Consider the following 23449-nt stretch of genomic DNA (forward strand, 5'->3'; position numbering starts at 1 on the left):
AGAATCTCATCAATGAAAGGACTGTATTTTCCCATACATAGAATCTCTATCATTAAGGTTATCGTCTTAGTCTTGACTATAGGAGCAAAAAGATGTATAATAATTTAGGAATGTCATTTTTTTCTCATTCTTTGATTTGTTGTCACGACTCCCACCGAAGGTGTCTCCCCTGCCTGTTCGGGCGGTGCTCGGCGGTCGTCATCGCCGGTCTACTAGCCGCCACCGATCCCTTTTTCCTTTTCTGTTAGTTTAGTCTTTTCTGTTAGTTTAGTCTATTAGTTGCACCTGTTCCTTTTTGTGTTTCTTGATTTGTGTCTCTTTAAGTCTGTTAGGCTCGTTTAGGTTTGTGTCTCTTTAAGTCTGTTAGGACGCTTAGGTTTGTGTCTATTTAAGTCTGTTAGGCCCGTTTAGGTTTGTGTCTATTTAAGTCTGTTAGGCCCGTTTAGGTTTGTGTCTATTTAAGTCTGTTAGGCCCGTTTAGGTTTGTGTCTATTTAAGTCTGTTAGGCCCGTTTAGGTTTGTGTCTATTTAAGTCTGTTAGGCCCGTTTAGGTTTGTGTCTATTTAAGTCTGTTAGGACGCTTAGGTTTGTGTCTCTTTAAGTCTGTTAGGCCCGCTTAGGTTTGTGTCTATTTAAGTCTGTTAGGCCCGTTTAGGTTTGTGTCTCTTTAAGTCTGTTAGGCCCGTTTAGGTTTGTGTCTCTTTAAGTCTGTTAGGCCCGTTTAGGTTTGTGTCTCTTTAAGTCTGTTAGGACGCTTAGGCTTAGGTTTGTGTCTATTTAAGTCTGTTAGGCCCGTTTAGGTTTGTGTCTCTTTAAGTCTGTTAGGACGCTTAGGTTTGTGTCTATTTAAGTCTGTTAGGCCCGTTTAGGTTTGTGTCTCTTTAAGTCTGTTAGGACGCTTAGGTTTGTGTCTATTTAAGTCTGTTAGGCCCGTTTAGGTTTGTGTCTCTTTAAGTCTGTTAGGACGCTTAGGTTTGTGTCTATTTAAGTCTGTTAGGCCCGTTTAGGTTTGTGTCTCTTTAAGTCTGTTAGGACGCTTAGGTTTGTGTCTATTTAAGTCTGTTAGGCCCGTTTAGGTTTGTGTCTCTTTAAGTCTGTTAGGACGCTTAGGTTTGTGTCTATTTAAGTCTGTTAGGCCCGTTTAGGTTTGTGTCTCTTTAAGTCTGTTAGGACGCTTAGGTTTGTGTCTATTTAAGTCTGTTAGGCCTGCTTAGGTTTGTGTCTATTTAAGTCTGTTAGGACGCTTAGGTTTGTGTCTATTTAAGTCTGTTAGGACGCTTAGGTTTGTGTCTATTTAAGTCTGTTAGGACGCTTAGGTTTGTGTCTATTTAAGTCTGTTAGGACGCTTAGGTTTGTGTCTATTTAAGTCTGTTAGGACGCTTAGGTTTGTGTCTATTTAAGTCTGTTAGGCCCGCTTAGGTTTGTGTCTATTTAAGTCTGTTAGGACGCTTAGGTTTGTGTCTATTTAAGTCTGTTAGGCCCGCTTAGGTTTGTGTCTATTTAAGTCTGTTAGGACGCTTAGGTTTGTGTCTATTTAAGTCTGTTAGGCCCGCTTAGGTTTGTGTCTATTTAAGCCTGTTAGGACGCTTAGGTTTGTGTCTATTTAAGCCTGTTAGGACGCTTAGGTTTGTGTCTATTTAAGCCTGTTAGGACGCTTAGGTTTGTGTCTATTTAAGCCTGTTAGGACGCTTAGGTTTGTGTCTATTTAAGCCTGTTAGGACGCTTAGGTTTGTGTCTATTTAAGCCTGTTAGGACGCTTAGGTTTGTGTCTATTTAAGCCTGTTAGGACGCTTAGGTTTGTGTCTATTTAAGCCTGTTAGGACGCTTAGGTTTGTGTCTATTTAAGTCTGTTAGGACGCTTAGGTTTGTGGGGATTAATTTGTTCTCTGTCGGTTGTGGATGTGTTCTCGTTGTTTTCTCTGGACTGTTTGTCCTGTGTTTGGGCTGGTCAGTGTTATACCCCTGTATTTAGGGGGACCGTTTTTGTGCCAGAGAATAAATCTTTCAAATCACCGAACCCTCTGCTCTCCACGCCTGAGTCCTACCCACCACTCCTAGTAAACCCTCTACTCTCCACGCCTGACTCCTACCCATCACTCCTAGTAACCCCTCTGCTCTCCACACCTGAGTCCTACCCACCACTCCGAGTAAACTCTCTGCTCTCCATGCCTGAGTCCTACCCACCACTCCTAGTAAACTCTCTGCTCTCCATGCCTGAGTCCTACCCACCACTCCTAGTAAACTCTCTGCTCTCCATGCCTGAGTCCTACCCACCACTCCTAGTAAACCCTCTGCTCTCCACGCCTGAGTCCTACCCACCACTCCTAGTAAACCCTCAGCTCTCCACACCTGACTCCTACCCACCACTCTTAGTAAACCCCCTGCTCTCCACACCTGACTCCTACCCACCACTCTTAGTAAACCCCCTGCTCTCCACGCCTGACTCCTACCCACCACTCCTAGTAAACCCTCTGCTCTCCACGCCTGACTCCTACCCACCACTCCTAGTAAACCCTCTGCTCTCCACGCCTGAGTCCTACCCACCACTCCTAGTAAACCCTCTGCTCTCCACGCCTGACTCCTACCCACCACTCCTAGTAAACCCTCTGCTCTCCACGCCTGAGTCCTACCCATCACTCCTAGTAACCCCTCTGCTGTCCACGCCTGAGTCCTACCCATCACTCCGAGTAAACCCTCTGCTCTCCACGCCTGAGTCCTACCCACCACTCCTAGTAAAACCTCTGCTCTCCACGCCTGACTCCTACCCACCACTCCTAGTAAACCCTCTGCTCTCCATGCCTGAGTCCTACCCACCACTCTTAGTAAACCCTCTGCTCTCCACGCCTGAGTCCTATCCACCACTCCTAGTAACCCCTCTGCTCTCCACGCCGGACTCCTACCCACCACTCCTAGTAACCCCTCTGCTCTCCACGCCTGAGTCCTCCCCACCACTCTGAGTAAACCCTCTGCTCTCCACGCCTGAGTCCTACCCACCACTCCTAGAAAACCCTCTGCTCTCCACGCCTGACTCCTACCCACCACTCTTAGTAAACCCTCTGCTCTGCACGCCTGAGTCCTACCCACCACTCCTAGTAAACCCTCTGCTCTCCACGCCTGAGTCCTACCCACCACTCCTAGTAAACCCTCTGCTCTCCATGCCTGACTCCTACCCACCACTCCTAGTAACCCCTCTGCTCTCCACGCCTGAGTCCTACCCACCACTCCTAGTAACCCCTCTGCTCTCCACGCCTGACTCCTACCCACCACTCCTAGTAAACCCTCTGCTCTCCACGCCTGACTCCTACCCACCACTCCTAGTAACCCCTCTGCTCTCCACGCCTGACTCCTACCCACCACTCCTAGTAACCCCTCTGCTCTCCACGCCTGACTCCTACCCACCACTCCTAGTAAACCCTCTGCTCTCCACGCCTGACTCCTACCCACCACTCCTAGTAAACCCTCTGCTCTCCACGCCTGACTCCTACCCACCACTCCTAGTAAACCCTCTGCTCTCCACGCCTGACTCCTACCCACCACTCCTAGTAAACCCTCTGCTCTCCACGCCTGACTCCTACCCACCACTCCTAGTAAACCCTCTGCTCTCCACGCCTGACTCCTACCCACCACTCCTAGTAAACCCTCTGCTCTCCACGCCTGACTCCTACCCACCACTCCTAGTAAACCCTCTGCTCTCCACTCCTGACTCCTACCCACCACTCCTAGTAACCTGTGACATTTGTATTTGTTTAAATAATAAAGAGTATGGTGTACCATGTCATAAACCTTAAACAAGTATTTTGTCCCAAATGTAGCTTAAAGTGGACAATGATGTTGACTCTGATAAGATTGTTCTCTAAATAGGCTATTGTACAGAGAGAAAAAACATGCTCAAATGCAATTTAGTTGACATGTTTCAGCCGATGGAGCACATGGCAATTCCGTGTACATGTCAAAACATGGACACTGTACTAAAAAAATAAATAAGAGAAAACAACATTGAATTCAGCAACTTCGACATACATATAAAAATAGGGTTGACAATATCTCAGATATCCAGCATCTAGAACAGCTCTCTCTCACGCATATATTTGAATCAACCTCCAGTTTCTCACATTTTACACAGTAAACATGGTTTGGGGTAAATTAATCAAAACAATGTTTAGCTATAGGAGACTGAATACTAACTTCTCAGAGTCTCGATATGCCAGTCTTGAAATGTCATGCAAAGCTCCCAATCATTTGATGATTTGAGTTAGGACACAGCTCTGTAGGAAGAACTGTGTTCTGTCTGTCACTATGGAAACCTTCAGCCCTGTAGGAAGCGCTGTGTTCTGTCTGTCACTATGGAAACCTTCAGCCCTGTAGGAAGAGCTGTGTTCTGTCTGTCACTATGGAAACCTTCAGCCCTGTAGGAAGAACTGTGTTCTGTCTGTCACTATGGAAACCTTCAGCTCTGTAGGAAGAAGTGTGTTTTGTCTGTCACTATGGAAACCTTCAGCCCTGTAGGAAGATCTGTGTTCTGTCTGTCACTATGGAAACCTTCAGCCCTGTAGGAAGAGCTGTGTTCTGTCTGTCACTATGGAAACCTTCAGCCCTGTAGGAAGAACTGTGTTCTGTCTGTCACTATGGAAACCTTCAGCCCTGTAGGAAGAACTGTGTTCTGTCTGTCACTATGGAAACCTTCAGCCCTGTAGGAAGAGCTGTGTTCTGTCTGTCACTATGGAAACCTTCAGCCCTGTAGGAAGAACTGTGTTCTGCCTGTCACTATGGAAACCTTCAGCCCTGTAGGAAGAGCTGTGTTCTGTCTGTCACTATGGAAACCTTCAGCCCTGTAGGAAGAGCTGTGTTCTGTCTGTCACTATGGAAACCTTCAGCCCTGTAGGAAGAGCTGTGTTCTGTCTGTCACTATGGAAACCTTCAGCCTTGTAGGAAGAGCTGTGTTCTGTCTGTCACTATGGAAATCTTCAGCCCTGTAGGAAGAGCTGTGTTCTGTCTGTCACTATGGAAACCTTCAGCCCTGTAGGAAGAGCTGTGTTCTGTCTGTCACTGTGTAAACCTTCAGCCCTGTAGGAAGAGCTGTGTTCTGTCTGTCACTATGGAAACCTTCAGCCCTGTAGGAAGAACTGTGTTCTGTCTGTCACTATGGAAACCTTCAGCCCTGTAGGAAGAACTGTGTTCTGTCTGTCACTATGGAAACCTTCAGCCCTGTAGGAAGAACTGTGTTCTGTCTGTCACTATGGAAACCTTCAGCCCTGTAGGAAGAGCTGTGTTCTGTCTGTCACTATGGAAACCTTCAGCCCTGTAGGAAGAGCTGTGTTCTGTCTGTCACTATGGAAACCTTCAGCCCTGTAGGAAGAGCTGTGTTCTGTCTGTCACTATGGAAACCTTCAGCCTTGTAGGAAGAGCTGTGTTCTGTCTGTCACTATGGAAATCTTCAGCCCTGTAGGAAGAGCTGTGTTCTGTCTGTCACTATGGAAACCTTCAGCCCTGTAGGAAGAGCTGTGTTCTGTCTGTCACTATGGAAACCTTCAGCCCTGTAGGAAGAGCTGTGTTCTGTCTGTCACTATGGAAACCTTCAGCCCTGTAGGAAGAACTGTGTTCTGTCTGTCACTATGGAAACCTTCAGCCCTGTAGGAAGAACTGTGTTCTGTCTGTCACTATGGAAACCTTCAGCCCTGTAGGAAGAGCTGTGTTCTGTCTGTCACTATGGAAACCTTCAGCCCTAGCTGATGTGTGTGCCTTTTAACTTTCACAAATACGAGCTCAGATCAGTTTTCCTCAGATCAGTTTCCTCAGATCAGTTTATCATTTCTAGGATTGATCGTAGTGTTGTTTAGAGGAATCAGCCTTATAAACAATAGAATGGAATATGAGGAGTTACCTGTGGATCCTGTGTTTCTGCCAAGGCAACAGGGTAGAGTACCTCAGAGCAGCCCAGGGGGGCAACATGGATTTAAAGTGCTGTGTCCACCTGCTGCTACACACACACACACACAGAACAAGATGATTCACACTACTGTGCCATCTCATCATAAACACAGATGAATTACCCTCCATAGCCACAGGAAAGCTATCTCTATCTCAACATTGTTAAAGGTCCTAGGTCAATGGCACTGTTCTGGGATGAATGGTTTCTTAGAGATGTATTTAGAAGGGAGAGGGGTGTGTATAGCTGTGATAGGAGACTGGGGTACTCCGGACAACAGTGTGACTTGCACCCAGTATAGATGTGCGTCATGTCTGTGTATGGGTAGTATTGCTTTACATTTGAAAATCTGGAATATATTTATATAGAAAATATCCAAAACAATAAAAAGAGTTGTCTTTTAGGAAACCACTTACTTCCCCACAAGCTACCCTCTATCCCAAGACCTCACCCTTTGGCACAATCATATTTTTTAATGTATTTTGTATTTATAACGTATAATTATTTGTTTTGTAATATAATTACTAGACATTTGAAAAGTAACCTACACTCTCACATTCAATGTAACACGTTTTTTCTCCCTCATATTCGTACTGTATATGTTATAACATAATCATCATTTAAAAAACATTTCCTTTTGTAAATCAGTGTTTTCCTTTTCTAACTTTTTGATATGTAGATGTGTAATTTAGGATGTGTCATTGCATGCCCTTGTTATGTACAGAGCCACTCTGTCTGAGAGAACCTGTTCTCTCTACTGGTCTCTGGGTAAGTCACAGACTGACATTTATTGTCATGTATCATGCCTTGGAGGCAGAACTGAGCAATTTCTGCAAGAAGGCCCTGTCAAAATTGGCAATATTGTACAAATTAATGATTTTTTTAAAAACGTTTTGGTCATAATTTAATGTTAGGGTTCTGTATTAGGGTTAGCAGTGTGGTAAAGGTTAGGGTTAGGGTTAAGGTTATGGTTAGTTTTGAAATCAGATTTCATGACTTTGTGGCTGGCAGGTTAGTGGTTTTGGTCATGAATCTTGTTCTGGATTTGAAACCCGACTTTGCAGCTAGCATACCTAAGGGGAAATCCCTCAGGTCTGCCTCCAGAACAAGACACGTGACAATAAAGTTCAACCTGCTTGTGGCTGTGCCAGCTAGTGACCACTCTGCAGAGCTGCCTCCAGAACAAGACACGTGACAATAAAGTTCAACCTGCCTGTGGCTGTGCCAGCTAGTGACCACTCTGCAGAGCTGCCTCCAGAACAAGACTAATGACAATAAATACCAACCTGCTTGTGGCTGTGCCAGCTAGTGACCACTCTGCAGAGCTGCCTCCAGAACAAGACTAATGACAATAAAGTTCAACCTGCTTGTGGCTGTGCCAGCTAGTGACCACTCTGCAGAGCTGCCTCCAGAACAAGACTAATGACAAAAAAGGTCAACCTGCTTGTGGCTGTGCCAGCTAGTGACCACTCTGCAGAGCTGCCTCCAGAACAAGACTAATCACAATAAATACCAACCTGCTTGTGGTTGTGCCAGCTAGTGACCACTCTGCAGAACTGCCTCCAGAACAAGACTAATGACAATAAATACCAACCTGCCTGTGGCTGTGCCAGCTAGTGACCACTCTGCAGAGCTGCCTCCAGAACAAGACTAATGACAATAAATACCAACCTGCCTGTGGCTGTGCCAGCTAGTGACCACTCTGCAGAGCTGCCTCCAGAACAAGACTAATGACCATAAATACCAACCTACTACAAAGTCACACACATTCTTATACCAGCAGTGGATCCGTCTCTGTTAAATACCTGGGGATCTGGTAAATATTCTCCTTCTGGCCCTCCTAGCTCTAGGGCTAAATCAGGTGTGGAAAGTTTGGTCCCAACGCTTCAGTAATCATTTAGAAAATATTTTACATTCAATCTTCTGAAGTAAACAATAGTACAAAAGACCTCAAAAAGCAGAAAATAACAGGGAGACAGAGAGAGATTGACAGAGAGATTGACAGAGAGAGACAGAGAGAGAGACAGAGAGAGATTGACAGAGAGAGAGACAGAGAGAGACAGGGAGACAGAGAGAGAGACAGAGAGAGAGAGACAGAGAGAGAGAGACAGAGAGAGAGACAGGGAGACAGAGAGAGAGAGACAGGGAGACAGAGAGAGATTGACGGAGAGAGACGGAGAGAGAGACAGAGAGAGAGACAGGGAGACAGAGAGAGAGAGAGACAGGAGACAGGAGACAGAGTGAGAGAGATAGATAGAGAGAGATTGACAGGGAGACAGAGAGAGAGAGACAGGGAGCGAGAGAGACAGAGTGAGAGAGATAGATAGATAGATAGATAGATAGATAGATAGATAGATAGATAGATAGATAGATAGATAGATAGATAGATAGATAGATAGATAGATAGATAGATAGATAGATACAGTGCCTTGCGAAAGTATTCGGCCCCCTTGAACTTTGCGACCTTTTGCCACATTTCAGGCTTCAAACATAAAGATATAAAACTGTATTTTTTTGTGAAGAATCAACAACAAGTGGGACACAATCATGAAGTGGAACGACATTTATTGGATATTTCAAACTTTTTTAACATTCAAAAACTGAAAAATTGGGCGTGCAAAATTATTCAGCCCCCTTAAGTTAATACTTTGTAGCGCCACCTTTTGCTGCGATTACAGCTGTAAGTCGCTTGGGGTATGTCTCTATCAGTTTTGCACATCGAGAGACTGACATTTTTCCCATTCCTCCTTGCAAAACAGCTCGAGCTCAGTGAGGTTGGATGGAGAGCATTTGTGAACAGCAGTTTTCAGTTCTTTCCACAGATTCTCGATTGGATTCCGGTCTGGACTTTGACTTGGCCATTCTAACACCTGGATATGTTTATTTTTGAACCATTCCATTGTAGATTTTGCTTTATGTTTTGGATCATTGTCTTGTTGGAAGACAAATCTCCGTCCCAGTCTCAGGTCTTTTGCAGACTCCATCAGGTTTTCATCCAGAATGGTCCTGTATTTGGCTCCATCCATCTTCCCATCAATTTTAACCATCTTCCCTGTCCCTGCTGAAGAAAAGCAGGCCCAAACCATGATGCTGCCACCACCATGTTTGGCAGTGGGGATGGTGTGTTCAGGGTGATGAGCTGTGTTGCTTTTATGTCAAACATAACGTTTTGCATTGTTGCCAAAAATTTCAATTTTGGTTTCATCTGACCAGAGCACCTTCTTCCACATGTTTGGTGTGTCTCCCAGGTGGCTTGTGGCAAACTTTAAACAACACTTTTTATGGATATCTTTAAGAAATGGCTTTCTTCTTGCCACTCTTCCATAAAGGCCAGATTTGTGCAATATACGACTGATTGTTGTCCTGATTGTTGTCTGCAGTTCATGGACATGGGCCTCTTGGCTGCATCCTTCAGTCTTCTCCTTGGATGAAAGTTTAAAGTCTTGGTAGATTTTGGTCTGAAATCTTGGGATTTTGTATCTTTTTGTATCCAAATTCGGCTTTAAACTTCTTCACAACAGTATCTCGGACCTGCCTGGTGTGTTCCTTGTTCTTCATGATGCTCTCTGCGCTTTTAACAGACCTCTGAGACTATCACAGTGCAGGTGCATTTATACGGAGACTTGATTACACACAGGTTGATTGTATTTATCATCATTAGTCATTTAGGTCAACATTGGATCATTCAGAGATCCTCACTTAACTTCTTGAGAGAGTTTGCTGCACTGAAAGTAAAGGGGCTGAATAATTTTTTTCAGTTTTTGATTTGTTAAAAAGTTTGAAATATCCAATAAATGTCGTTCCACTTCATGATTGTGTCCCACTTGTTGTTGATTCTTCACAAAAAAATACAGTTTTATATCTTTATGTTTGAAGCCTGAAATGTGGCAAAAGGTCGCAAAGTTCAAGGGGGCCGAATACTTTCGCAAGGCACTGTAGATAGATAGATAGATAGATAGATAGATAGATAGATAGATAGATAGATAGATAGATAGATAGATAGATAGATAGATAGATAGATAGATAGATAGATAGATAGATAGATAGATAGATAGATAGATAGATAGATAGATAGATAGATAGATAGATAGATAGATAGATAGATAGATAGATAGATAGATAGATAGATAGATAGATAGATAGATAGATAGATAGATAGATAGATAGATAGATAGATAGATAGATAGATAGATAGATAGATAGATAGATAGATAGATAGATAGATAGATAGAGAGAGAGAATACTGCTCCAGACCCTGAGGCGATAGTTAGTCTGTGTGAATGTGAACAGCAAGGTCTCTGTTAAATCAATAGAAAGATTAAACACACACTGCACTCAGATCAGATCATACAGCGAGAGAGACGTCCGAACCCCACTGGAGGTTTTCATACTATACATGGTGTATGTATAAACAGAATCATCTGCTATTAGATACCATCCAAGATATTTTTGTATTTACACTGTCCCCTACAACAGCCAATATGCAAGTGTTAATGTGTGTATGCGTGTGAGTGTGTTTATGTGTGTGTGTGTGTGTGGGTGTGCAGTTGTGCGTGCGTGTGTGTGTTGGTGTGCCAGTGGCCATAGCTGCTCTGCCCAGCCCTTATGGTTACTCCATGTGTGTCCATGGCAGCAGCTGGTTAGTCCTGTGAGGTTAGTGTCTTCAACACTCAGTAGGTCCACATGTGTCCCTACCTCCATGCTGCCCACAATAAACATCTCTAATTAGTTGACAGCCATTTTAGTTTAAGGCCACTACCAAAACAATGACCAAACACACCTCTATGGAGAGACTTCTGGCCATACGTTTGAACACCAAAACACTAGAAGTATTTTTGTAGTCCTTGTTCTCACCCCGGAATATCAACAAAAAAAACTACAATCATCACGTTATACCTCGCTGCTCACTGAACACATGTAAACACAAACACTGCAGGTCACCGTCCAATGACATCACACGATGATGTGTCCTGTTCCTGTCCCTCCTAGCCAGTACAAGGCTTTCATCTCTCTAAGGGACTGGTCAATCTCCTCTGGTCCTCTCCTCCTCTCCTCTTCTCGTCCTCTCCTCCTCTCTTCCTCTCATCCTCTCCTCGTCTCGTCCTCTCCTCCTCTCTTCCTCTCATCCTCTCCTCGTCTCGTCCTCTCCTCCTCTCTTCCTCTCCTCCTCTCATCCTCTCTGCCTCTCCTCGTCTCGTACTCTCCTCCTCTCTTCTTCTCATCCTCTCTTCCTCTCCTCCCACTATCACAAGGTAGCCATCACCCTTATCTCCCCCAAGAGACTGTTTTTTCCAGGGTCCCTCTCCTTCTCTGTCCTTCCACTCTTCTCCTCTTCTCCTCTTCGCCTCTCATCTCTCTCTCACAGTGAGGAAGAGCTCTGGCTGTAGTTTCTCAGGGTCAGCATTTCGTACTTGGGCGGAGGGGACGAGGGCGGGGGCAGACACAGGTTGGACTCTGAGACCGGGGAGCCACTTCCTGACCCCAGCGAATCACGGAAGGGTGAGGGCGGGGTCAAATTCATTAGCTCCTCCTCCAGCTCTGCCCTCCTTAGAGGGGACTCCACTCCCACAGTGAGGTGTCGCACCGGAGAGTGGGAGGCCTGAGGGTGAGTTAGGAGGCGAGGGTGAGGCAGGGGGTGAGTGAGGCCGGCGTGTCCACCTACGTAGGACTCAACAGGGGGAAGGGGCTGGACGTCAGCATATGTGGTCATGGTGAGGGGGAGGGGGATCTCCCGGGGGAGGAGGAAGGGGTCTGCAGGGTGGGAGGGCGTCAGGGTGTGTGTGTGAGAGTATGTGTGTGAGTGTGTGGGAGACGGGGAGAGCATCATGCTGTTGAGTTCGCTGATGTTGGCAGTGAAACGGTTAACCACGCAGCTGATCTGATCCATCAGAGAACTGTCAAACACATCGCCCCCGCCGACAGAACCCCCGGTCAGGGAGGTCGGTACACCCATCATAAGCGGCTCCTCCCTTAGTCCCGCCCCATGCAGGTGCTGGCTGACAGTACTGATTGGTGAAGGGGTCTGGGGCCGGTAGGTAATTGGGTATCTCTCCTCGGCGTATCTCTCCTCTGCCTCTGTGAGCTCGTACAGGGTCTTGTCTGCGTCAGGGTAGGAGTGGGAGTGGGGGAGGGACGGCATGTGGGGGTGAAGGTCAGCGCCCCCACTGTAGCGCCCCTCGGGGGTCTTGGAGAAGGGCTTAATGACAGCTGTCTGGTTGTTCTCCTTCCTCTTGATGTGGAACGACAGGCGCTGCCACAGGTGGTTTCCACGGGAACCCCGCTCTGTCTGGGCCCAGGATACTGACTTCCCATTGGAACTGCAGAGACAGGAAACAGGAAGTGAAAACAGGAAATTAAACAAGTGTGTCACAGCTGGTGCATAACAGTGTAGAAATGATTTTCTCTATTCCTCCCCTCCACCTCCCCTGTTTGTGTGTTCTCTCTCTCTCTCTCTCTCTCTCTCTCTCTCAATTGTCAGGTTAATTAGTGTGATTAATCTATAATGGAGCATCTGATTAAATCATGCTGCTGTGGCTAGGGGTGGGAGGACTCTAGAGAGACTCATATAACCTCAGCACACAGACACCAACACACACACATAAAACAAGTGGAGAAAGAAGGGGGGGGGGTAATTTTTACACATCTTATAGTGGTCTGATTGTAATCTTGCTTGCCAAGCGAGACAGTAACCAGCTGACTAAAGGGAATGTCCTTTTCCCTTTTGTCCTGTGGAGCAGCACATTGTCATTCATATGGTTGCTTGGTCACGTGGTTGCTTGGTCATGGTTGCTTGGTCACGTGGTTGCTTGGTCATGGTTGCTTGGTCACGTGGTTGCTTGGTCACGTGGTTGCTTGGTCACGTGGTTGCTTGGTCACGTGGTTGCTTGGTCATGGTTGCTTGGTCACGGTTGCTTGGTCACGTGGTTGCTTGGTCACGTGGTTGCTTGGTCACGTGGTTGCTTGGTCATGGTTGCTTGGTCACGGTTGCTTGGTCACGTGCTTGGACATGGTTGCTTGGTCACGTGGTTGCTTGGTCACGTGGTTGCTTGGTCATGGTTGCTTGGTCATGGTTGCTTGGACACGTGGTTGTTCCATTAGAGATGGCGAGCTTGGCCTTTAGCTTGTCCTCTTCAACTTTGTTTTATCTCCCTTTCTCTCTCTCTCCCCCTTTCTCTATCTCTCTCCCCCTTTCTCTCTCTCTCTCCCCCCTTTCTCTATCTCTCTCTCTCCCCCTTTCTCTCTCTCTCCCCCTTTCTCTCTCTCTCCCCCTTTCTCTCTCTCTCCCCCTTTCTCTCTCTCTCTCCCCCTTTCTCTATCTCTCTCCCCCTTTCTCTCTCTCTCCCCCTTTCTCTCTCTCTCCCCCTTTCTATCTCTCTCCCCCTTTCTCTCTCTCTCCCCCTTTCTCTCTCTCTCCCCCTTTCTCTATCTCTCTCCCCCTTTCTCTATCTCTCTCCCCCTTTCTCTTTCTCTCTCCCCCTTTCTCTCTCTCTCTCCCCCTTTCTCTCTCTCTCCCCCTTTCTCTCTCTCTCCCCCTTTCTCTCTCTCTCTCCCCCTTTCTCTCTCTCTCCCCCTTTCTCTATCTCTCTCCCCCTTTCTCTCTCTCTCCCCCTTTCTATCTCTCTCCCCCTTTCTCTCTCTCTCCCCCTTTCTATCTCTCTCCCCCTTTCACTCTTTCTCCCCCTTTCTCTCTCTCCCCCTTTCTCTCTCCCCCTTTCTCTATCTCTCTCCCCCTTTCTCTATCTCTCTCCCCCTTTCTCTCTCTCTCCCCCCTTTCTCTCTCTCTCCCCCCTCTCTCATTTTCCTGGAAAGTACCATCTACATAATCAGGTGTGCGGGTCGGACTCAGGTCAGACAGAGAGACAGACACACAGCTGCTGAGGAACTTTTGATTCAGATGTCCCTTATTGAAATGGCTCTGCACTAAAAAGGTTGTTACTGAAACGGCCCTCAAATGAGATTCACTTAGGGACAGTGACCCAGCACCAATCTCAGCTAAACATTACCTCCTGTGTGACCCCAGACGGGCTCTACAGCATCTCTCTGTATTCCCTGCCCTGCCCTACACACACACACACACACACACCTGAGTGTCTCTCCAGCAGAGCAGCGTCGTCTCCAGAGGTTGACCAGGCTGGAGGAGCGGCTGGCAGCCGAGGAGGACTTCCCATCACCCACGTGCATGCGTACAACCGTGCTCGTAGTGAAAGCACTGCGTACGTTACGCTCTGGCTTGGCCAGGATGATATACACCTGGAGAGAGCGAGACAGACAGAAGAGCTTCATAACCCTTCATAAGCACTACATAACACTTGTTATAACCCTTCACAAGCCCCTTCTAACCAAACACAATATTCCAAAAAAACATTCCTTTTCAAGTCCCTCAGTCGAGCACCTGATTCCGTTTTGATTAAAGCTAAAGTTGTTTTCTATCTCCAGTGTCCTGTGTGTCTTACCTTGGGAACGAACAGGCAGCAGAGCGCCACAGTGGCACTGAGGCTGACGCTGAAGCACATGGTGATGATCTTGTAGTTGGAACCGAAGTAGATGGGCACGAAGGCCAGCCAGATGATACAGGTGGTGTACATGGTGAAGGCGATGTACTTGGCCTCGTTGAAGTTGGCCGGGACGTTGCGCGTCTTGAAGGCGTAGAAGGTGCAGCTCAGGATCAGCAGGCCGTTGTAGCCCAGCGGCGCCACCACGCCCAGGTTGGTGGTGTAACAGATGCGATTGACCTGCCGGATGCTGGGATAGTCGTGGATCACCTGCAGGTAGTAGAGCCATCTGTATCAGCATGTACAAACACTGAGCGGACAAAACATTGGAAACATCTACTGCATCTTGCCTATGCCGCTCGACCATCACTCATCCATATATTTATACGTACATATTCTTGTTCCATCCCTTTAGATTTGTATGTATTATGTAGTTGTTGTGGAATTGTTAGATTACATGTTATATATTGCTGCGCTGTCAGAGCTAGAAGGACAAGTGTTTCGCTACACTCGCATTAACATCTGCTAACCGCGTGTATGTGACCAATAACATCTGCTAACCGCGTGTATGTGACCATTAACATCTGCTAACCGCGTGTATGTGACCATTAACATCTGCTAACCTTGTGTATGTGACCATTAACATCTGCTAACCGCGTGTATGTGACCATTAACATCTGCTAACCGCGTGTATGTGACCAATAACATCTGCTAACCGCGTGTATGTGACCATTAACATCTGCTAACCGCGTGTATGTGACCATTAACATCTGCTAACCTTGTGTATGTGACCAATAACATCTGCTAACCGCGTGTATGTGACCATTAACATCTGCTAACCGCGTGTATGTGACCATTAACATCTGCTAACCGCGTGTATGTGACCATTAACATCTGCTAACCGCGTGTATGTGACCATTAACATCTGCTAACCGCGTGTATGTGACCAATAACATCTGCTAACCGCGTGTATGTGACCATTAACATCTGCTAACCGCGTGTATGTGACCATTAACATCTGCTAACCGCGTGTATGTGACCAATAACATCTGCTAACCTTGTGTATGTGACCATTAACATCTGCTAACCGCGTGTATGTGACCATTAACATCTGCTAACCGCGTGTATGTGACCATTAACATCTGCTAACCTTGTGTATGTGACCATTAACATCTGCTAACCGCGTGTATGTGACCATTAACATCTGCTAACCGCGTGTATGTGACCATTAACATCTGCTAACCGCGTGTATGTGACCAATAACATCTGCTAACCTTGTGTATGTGACCATTAACATCTGCTAACTGCGTGTATGTGACCATTAACATCTGCTAACCGTGTGTATGTGACCATTAACATCTGCTAACCTTGTGTATGTGACCAATAACATCTGCTAACCGCGTGTATGTGACCAATAACATCTGTTAACCGCGTGTATGTGACCAATAACATCTGCTAACCGCGTGTATGTGACCATTAACATCTGCTAACCTTGTGTATGTGACCATTAACATCTGCTAACCGCGTGTATGTGACCAATAACATCTGCTAACCTTGTGTATGTGACCAATAACATCTGCTAACCGCGTGTATGTGACCAATAACATCTGCTAACCTTGTGTATGTGACCATTAACATCTGCTAACCGCGTGTATGTGACCAATAACATCTGCTAACCGCGTGTATGTGACCAATAACATCTGCTAACCTTGTGTATGTGACCAATAACATCTGCTAACCTTGTGTATGTGACCAATAACATCTGCTAACCGCGTGTATGTGACCATTAACATCTGCTAACCGCGTGTATGTGACCATTAACATCTGCTAACCGCGTGTATGTGACCATTAACATCTGCTAACCTTGTGTATGTGACCAATAACATCTGCTAACCGCGTGTATGTGACCAATAACATCTGCTAACCTTGTGTATGTGACCATTAACATCTGCTAACCTTGTGTATGTGACCAATAACATCTGCTAACCTTGTGTATGTGACCAGTAACATCTGCTAACCGCGTGTATGTGACCAATAACATCTGCTAACCTTGTGTATGTGACCATTAACATCTGCTAACCGCGTGTATGTGACCAATAACATCTGCTAACCGCGTGTATGTGACCAATAACATCTGCTAACCTTGTGTATGTGACCAATAACATCTGCTAACCTTGTGTATGTGACCAATAACATCTGCTAACGCGTGTATGTGACCATTAACATCTGCTAACCGCGTGTATGTGACCATTAACATCTGCTAACCGCGTGTATGTGACCATTAACATCTGCTAACCTTGTGTATGTGACCAATAACATCTGCTAACCGCGTGTATGTGACCATTAACATCTGCTAACCGCGTGTATGTGACCAATAACATCTGCTAACCGCGTGTATGTGACCATTAACATCTGCTAACCGCGTGTATGTGACCATTAACATCTGCTAACCTTGTGTATGTGACCATTAACATCTGCTAACCGCGTGTATGTGACCATTAACATCTGCTAACCGCGTGTATGTGACCAATAACATCTGCTAACCTTGTGTATGTGACCATTAACATCTGCTAACCGCGTGTATGTGACCATTAACATCTGCTAACCTTGTGTATGTGACCAATAACATCTGCTAACCGCGTGTATGTGACCATTAACATCTGCTAACCTTGTGTATGTGACCAATAACATCTGCTAACCGCGTGTATGTGACCATTAACATCTGCTAACCGCGTGTATGTGACCAATAACATCTGCTAACCTTGTGTATGTGACCAATAACATCTGCTAACCGCGTGTATGTGACCATTAACATCTGCTAACCGCGTGTATGTGACCATTAACATCTGCTAACCGCGTGTATGTGACCATTAACATCTGCTAACCGCGTGTATGTGACCAATAACATCAGCTAACCTTGTGTATGTGACCATTAACATCTGCTAACCGCGTGTATGTGACCATTAACATCTGCTAACCTTGTGTATGTGACCAATAACATCTGCTAACCTTGTGTATGTGACCAATAACATCTGCTAACCTTGTGTATGTGACCATTAGCATCTGCTAACCGCGTGTATGTGACCATTAACATCTGCTAACCTTGTGTATGTGACCAATAACATCTGCTAACCTTGTGTATGTGACCATTAACATCTGCTAACCGCGTGTATGTGACCATTAACATCTGCTAACCGCGTGTATGTGACCATTAACATCTGCTAACTTTGTGTATGTGACCAATAACATCTGCTAACCTTGTGTATGTGACCAATAACATCTGCTAACCTTGTGTATGTGACCATTAACATCTGCTAACCGCGTGTATGTGACCATTAACATCTGCTAACCTTGTGTATGTGACCATTAACATCTGCTAACCTTGTGTATGTGACCAATAACATCTGCTAACCGCGTGTATGTGACCATTAACATCTGTTAACCTTGTGTATGTGACCATTAACATCTGCTAACCTTGTGTATGTGACCAATAACATCTGCTAACCGCGTGTATGTGACCATTAACATCTGCTAACCGCGTGTATGTGACCATTAACATCTGCTAACCGCGTGTATGTGACCATTAACATCTGCTAACCGCGTGTATGTGACCAATAACATCAGCTAACCTTGTGTATGTGACCATTAACATCTGCTAACCGCGTGTATGTGACCATTAACATCTGCTAACCGCGTGTATGTGACCAATAACATCTGCTAACCTTGTGTATGTGACCATTAACATCTGCTAACCTTGTGTATGTGACCAATAACATCTGTTAACCGCGTGTATGTGACCATTAACATCTGCTAACCTTGTGTATGTGACCAATAACATCTGCTAACCTTGTGTATGTGACCAATAACATCTGCTAACCTTGTGTATGTGACCATTAGCATCTGCTAACCGCGTGTATGTGACCATTAACATCTGCTAACCTTGTGTATGTGACCAATAACATCTGCTAACCTTGTGTATGTGACCAATAACATCTGCTAACCTTGTGTATGTGACCAATAACATCTGCTAACCGCGTGTATGTGACCATTAACATCTGCTAACCGCGTGTATGTGACCATTAACATCTGCTAACCGCGTGTATGTGACCAATACAATTAGATTTTTTTTTATTTGAACACTTTCCATGACATAGTGTGACCAGGTGAATCCAGGTGAAAGCTATGATCCCTTATTGATGTCACTTGTTAAATCCACTTCAATCAGTGTAGATGAAGGGGAGGAGACAGGTTAAAGAATAATTTTTAAGCCTTGAGACAATTGAGACATGGATTGTGGATGTGTGCCATTCAGAGGGTGAATGGGCAAGACAAAATATTGAATTGCCTTTGACCGGGGTATGGTAGTAGGTGCCAGGCACACTGGTTTGTGTCAAGAACTGCAACGCTGCTGGGTTTTTCACACTCAACCGTTTCCCGTGTGTATCAAGAATGGACCACCACCCAAAGGACATCTACATGACACAACTGTGGGAAGCATTAGAGTCAACATGGGTCAGCATCCCTGTGGAACGCTTTCAACACCTTGTAGAATCCATGCCCTGGAACTCAATATTAGGAAGGTGTTCTTAATGTTTTGTACACTCAGTGTAGATGCTGTACAGTATGTATGCAGTCAGAAAGTGGGTTTGGGGGCCTCCCGAGTGGCACAGCAGTCTAAGGCACAGCACTGCATCACTACAGACTCGGGTTCGATCCCAAGCTGTGTCGCAGCCTACTACAACCGGGAGACCCATGAGGCGGCTCACAATTGTCCCAGTGTTGTCCGGGTTTGGCCAGCCGGGATGTCCTTGTCCCATCACGCTCTAGCCACTCCTTGTTACGGGCCCGGGCGCATACATGCGGACTTCGGTCGCCAGCTATACAGTGTTTCCTCCGACACATTGGTGCAGCTGGCTTCCGGGTTAAAGAGATCAGTGTGTCAAGAAGCAGTGAGGCTTAGCAGGGTCGTGTTTCGGAGGACGCATGGCTCTCGACCTTCGCCTTTCCTGAGTCTGTACGGGAGTTGCATCAATGAGATAAGACTATAACTACCAAATGGATATCACGAAATTTGGGGTGAAAAAGGCCATAAAAAATATATTAATAATTTAAAAAATCAAGAAAATGAAAGAAAGTGCCTCCACAACTGAGGGGGAGACCATGTTGGCACCAGGGTTTTCACTTCAGCCAGTTCAGCAAGTAAATGTATCATTCACTTAATTATTTAAGAGGCAGTCTCAGACCCTTAGGCTGACAATTCCCTGCCAACCCCCGCTGACACACACACACACACACACTCACCCAGTGGGCACAGCCTACCTGTGGGGGCTCCATGAGGAAGAGAGCCACTATGATGCCCAGCTGCAGCAGGATGAGTAGAGAGGCGATGATGAGCTGGGCGCATGCAGACATGAACCTGGGCTTCCTAGTACAGATCTTCTTCTTACTGCCAGCCAGGATACGAGCTATACGGTTAGTCTGCAACAACAACACAGCCAGGATACGAGCTATACGGTTAGTCTGCAACAACAACACAGCCAGGATACGAGCTATACGGTTAGTCTGCAACAACAACAACACAGCCAGGATACGAGCTATACGGTTAGTCTGCAACAACAATAACACAGCCAGGATACGAGCTATACTGTTAGTCTGCAACAACAACACAGCCAGGATACGAGCTATACTGTTAGTCTGCAACAACAACACAGCCAGGATACGAGCTATACTGTTAGTCTGCAACAACAACACAGCCAGGGTACGAGCTATACTGTTAGTCTGCAACAACACAGCCAGGATACGGGCTATACGGTTAGTCTGCAACAACAACAACACAGCCAGGATACGAGCTATACTGTTAGTCTGCAACAACAACACAGCAAGGATATGGGCTATACGGTTAGTCTGCAACAACAACAACACAGCCAGGATACGGGCTATATGGTTAGTCTGCAACAACAACAACACAGCCAGGATACGGGCTATAAGGTTAGTCTGCAACAACAACACAGCCAGGATACGGGCTATACGGTTAGTCTGCAACAACAACAACACAGCCAGGATACGAGCTATACGGTTAGTCTGCAACAACAACAACACAGCCAGGATACGGGCTATACGGTTAGTCTGCAACAACAACAACACAGCCAGGATACGGGCTATACTGTTAGTCTGCAACAACACAGCCAGGATACGGGCTATACGGTTAGTCTGCAACAACAACACAGCCAGGATACGAGCTATACGGTTAGTCTGCAACAACAACAACACAGCCCAGCTATACTGTTAGTCTGCAACAACACAGCCAGGATACGAGCTATACGGTTAGTCTGCAACAACAACACAGCCAGGATACGAGCTATACGGTTAGTCTGCAACAACAACAACACAGCCAGGATACGGGCTATACGGTTAGTCTGCAACAACAACACAGCCAGGATACGAGCTATACGGTTAGTCTGCAACAACAACACAGCCAGGATACGAGCTATACGGTTAGTCTGCAACAACAACAACAACACAGCCAGGATACGGGCTATACGGTTAGTCTGCAAGAACAACACAGCCAGGATACGGGCAATACTGTTAGTCTGCAACAACAACAACACAGCCAGGATACGGGCTATACGGTTAGTCTGCAACAACAACACAGCCTGGATACGGGCTATACAGTTAGTCTGCAACAACAACAACACAGCCTGGATACGGGCTATACAGTTAGTCTGCAACAACAACAACACAGCCAGGATACGGGCTATACGGTTAGTCTGCAACAACAACACAGCCAGGATACAAGCTATACGGTTAGTCTGCAACAACAACACAGCCAGGATACGAGCTATACGGTTAGTCTGCAACAACACAGCCAGGATACGGGCTATACGGTTAGTCTGCAACAACAACACAGCCAGGATACAAGCTATACTGTTAGTCTGCAACAACAACACAGCCTGGATAGGGGCTATACGGTTAGTCTGCAACAACAACAACACAGCCAGGATACGGGCTATACTGTTAGTCTGCAACAACAACACAGCCTGGATAGGGGCTATACGGTTAGTCTGCAACAACAACAACACAGCCAGGATACGAGCTATACGGTTAGTCTGCAACAACAACAACACAGCCAGGATACGGGCTATATGGTTAGTCTGCAACAACACAGCCAGGATACGGGCTATACGGTTAGTCTGCAACAACACAGCCAGGATACGGGCTATACGGTTAGTCTCCAACAACAACAACACAGCCAGGATACGAGCTATACTGTTAGTCTGCAACAACAACACAGCCAGGATACGGGCTATACTGTTAGTCTCCAACAACAACAACACAGCCAGGATACGGGCGATACTGTTAGTCTGCAACAACAACAACACAGCCAGCATACGGGCTATACTGTTAGTCTGCAACAACAAACACATCAGAGAGAATGAATGAATGAATAGACTTCATACTGGGAGAGAAGGGGAAATCTGTAATAATGACCTCAAACACAGTCTGTTTGTGAGATCCTTATGTCTAGATGTACAAGGACACGGTAGGTGAAAGAATCAAGGTAAAGAGGGGCTTGATGATGTACCTTGGTGACCAGGGCAGAGTAGCTCATGGCAGGGGACAGGCCTATGCCCAGTCTCTGTAGGTAGCAGTGTGCAGCGTGGGGCTTGGCGATGAGACTGAAGGTACACAGATAACCCAGACAGATCCCAGCCAGGATGATGTAACAAAGCTCTCTGCTGGACGACTTCACCACCGGAGTGTCCCGGAACCTACACCCACACAGTTTGTTGTATAACCTTGTAACAAATATACTAACTTCCAGTTAAAATGACATGTTGAAAACAATCCCAGTGCCAAACCCTGTTGGAAAACAAGTGGAATCCCTTTAACGTGTTTTCCCCTGGGTTTTACTTTTTGCATATTCTCCCAAACAAACGTTTGAATATGACATTGACTTTCACATTTATTATGTTAAAATCCATACGTTGTTACCTGATGAAGACGGAGGTGACGAAGAATGTGGCACAGAGTCCCAAACAAGCAAACGCCACAGCAGCAATGGGCTCTGGGTCCCCCCAACGCAGGTACTCCACTGGGATAGGGTCACAGCCTGGAGGGGGGGGGGGGTGGAGAGAGAAAGAGATAGTGAGAGGTTAAAAATAAACAGTATTGATAAGTTTTCAGTTTTTCTTACTTTCTTTCTCTCTCTTTTTCTCTGGATTTAGTTATCCCTCTTTTTCTCTGGATTTAGTTATCCCTCTTTTTCTCTGGATTTAGTTATCCCTCTTTTTCTCTGGATTTAGTTATCCCTCTTTTTCTCTGGATTTAGTTATCTCTCTTTTTCTCTGGATTTAGTTATCCCTCTTTTTCTCTGGATTTAGTTATCCCTCTTTTTCTCTGGATTTAGTTATCCCTCTTTTTCTCTGGATTTAGTTATCTCTCTTTTTCTCTGGATTTAGTTATCTCTTTTCTCTGGATTTAGTTATCCCTCTTTTTCTCTGGATTTAGTTATCTCTCTTTTTCTCTGGATTTAGTTATCCCTCTTTTTCTCTGGATTTAGTTATCCCTCTTTTTCTCTGGATTTAGTTATCTCTCTTTTTCTCTGGATTTAGTTATCCCTCTTTTTCTCTGGATTTAGTTATCCCTCTTTTTCTCTGGATTTAGTTATCCCTCTTTTTCTCTGGATTTAGTTATCCCTCTTTTTCTCTGGATTTAGTTATCCCTCTTTTTTTCTCACCTTCTCTGTCTCGTGTGCCCTCCTCTCTCTCTGTCACGCCCTGACCATAGAGAGCTGTTTATTCTCTATGTTGGTTGGGTCGGGGTGTGATTTAGGGTGGGTTATCTAGGGGAATTGTATATCTATGTTGGCCTGATATGGTTCCCAATCAGAGGCAGCTGTTTATCGTTGTCTCTGATTGAGGATCATATTTAGGTAGCCATTTTCCCATTGTGCTTTGTGGGATCTTGTCTATGTATTGTTGCCTGTGAGCATTAGTTTAATGTCACGTTTCTTTTGTTGTTTTGTTCTTTG

At 45.7% G+C, this 23449-nt stretch overlaps 1 protein-coding gene and 1 long non-coding RNA gene across 2 annotated transcripts in view; one reads left to right on the forward strand and one right to left on the reverse strand.

Moving 5' to 3' along the window:
- The first annotated feature begins 341 nt into the window (after positions 1-341).
- On the forward strand, positions 342-1547 carry LOC121839006. Its single transcript, XR_006078534.1, has 4 exons — positions 342-585; positions 801-903; positions 939-1041; positions 1077-1547. It is a non-coding gene; the product is annotated as an uncharacterized LOC121839006 (long non-coding RNA).
- A 9563-nt stretch (positions 1548-11110) lies between these two features.
- LOC112266187 (metabotropic glutamate receptor 5-like) overlaps positions 11111-23449 on the reverse strand; it is a 136103-nt gene continuing 123764 nt past the window's right edge. Inside the window, exons 11-17 of the mRNA XM_042294967.1 lie at positions 22411-22528; positions 22001-22187; positions 20721-21824; positions 19720-20628; positions 14380-14688; positions 14010-14176; positions 11111-12243 (exon numbers count right to left, since the gene is read on the reverse strand). Coding sequence (XP_042150901.1) covers positions 11286-12243; positions 14010-14176; positions 14380-14688; positions 19720-20628; positions 20721-21824; positions 22001-22187; positions 22411-22528 — 3752 coding nt within the window. The 3' untranslated portion in view covers positions 11111-11285. The remainder of the gene's footprint in view (positions 12244-14009; positions 14177-14379; positions 14689-19719; positions 20629-20720; positions 21825-22000; positions 22188-22410; positions 22529-23449) is intronic.

Source organism: Oncorhynchus tshawytscha, linkage group LG13 (assembly GCF_018296145.1).
Source record: "Oncorhynchus tshawytscha isolate Ot180627B linkage group LG13, Otsh_v2.0, whole genome shotgun sequence".
Taxonomy (NCBI): domain Eukaryota; kingdom Metazoa; phylum Chordata; class Actinopteri; order Salmoniformes; family Salmonidae; genus Oncorhynchus; species Oncorhynchus tshawytscha.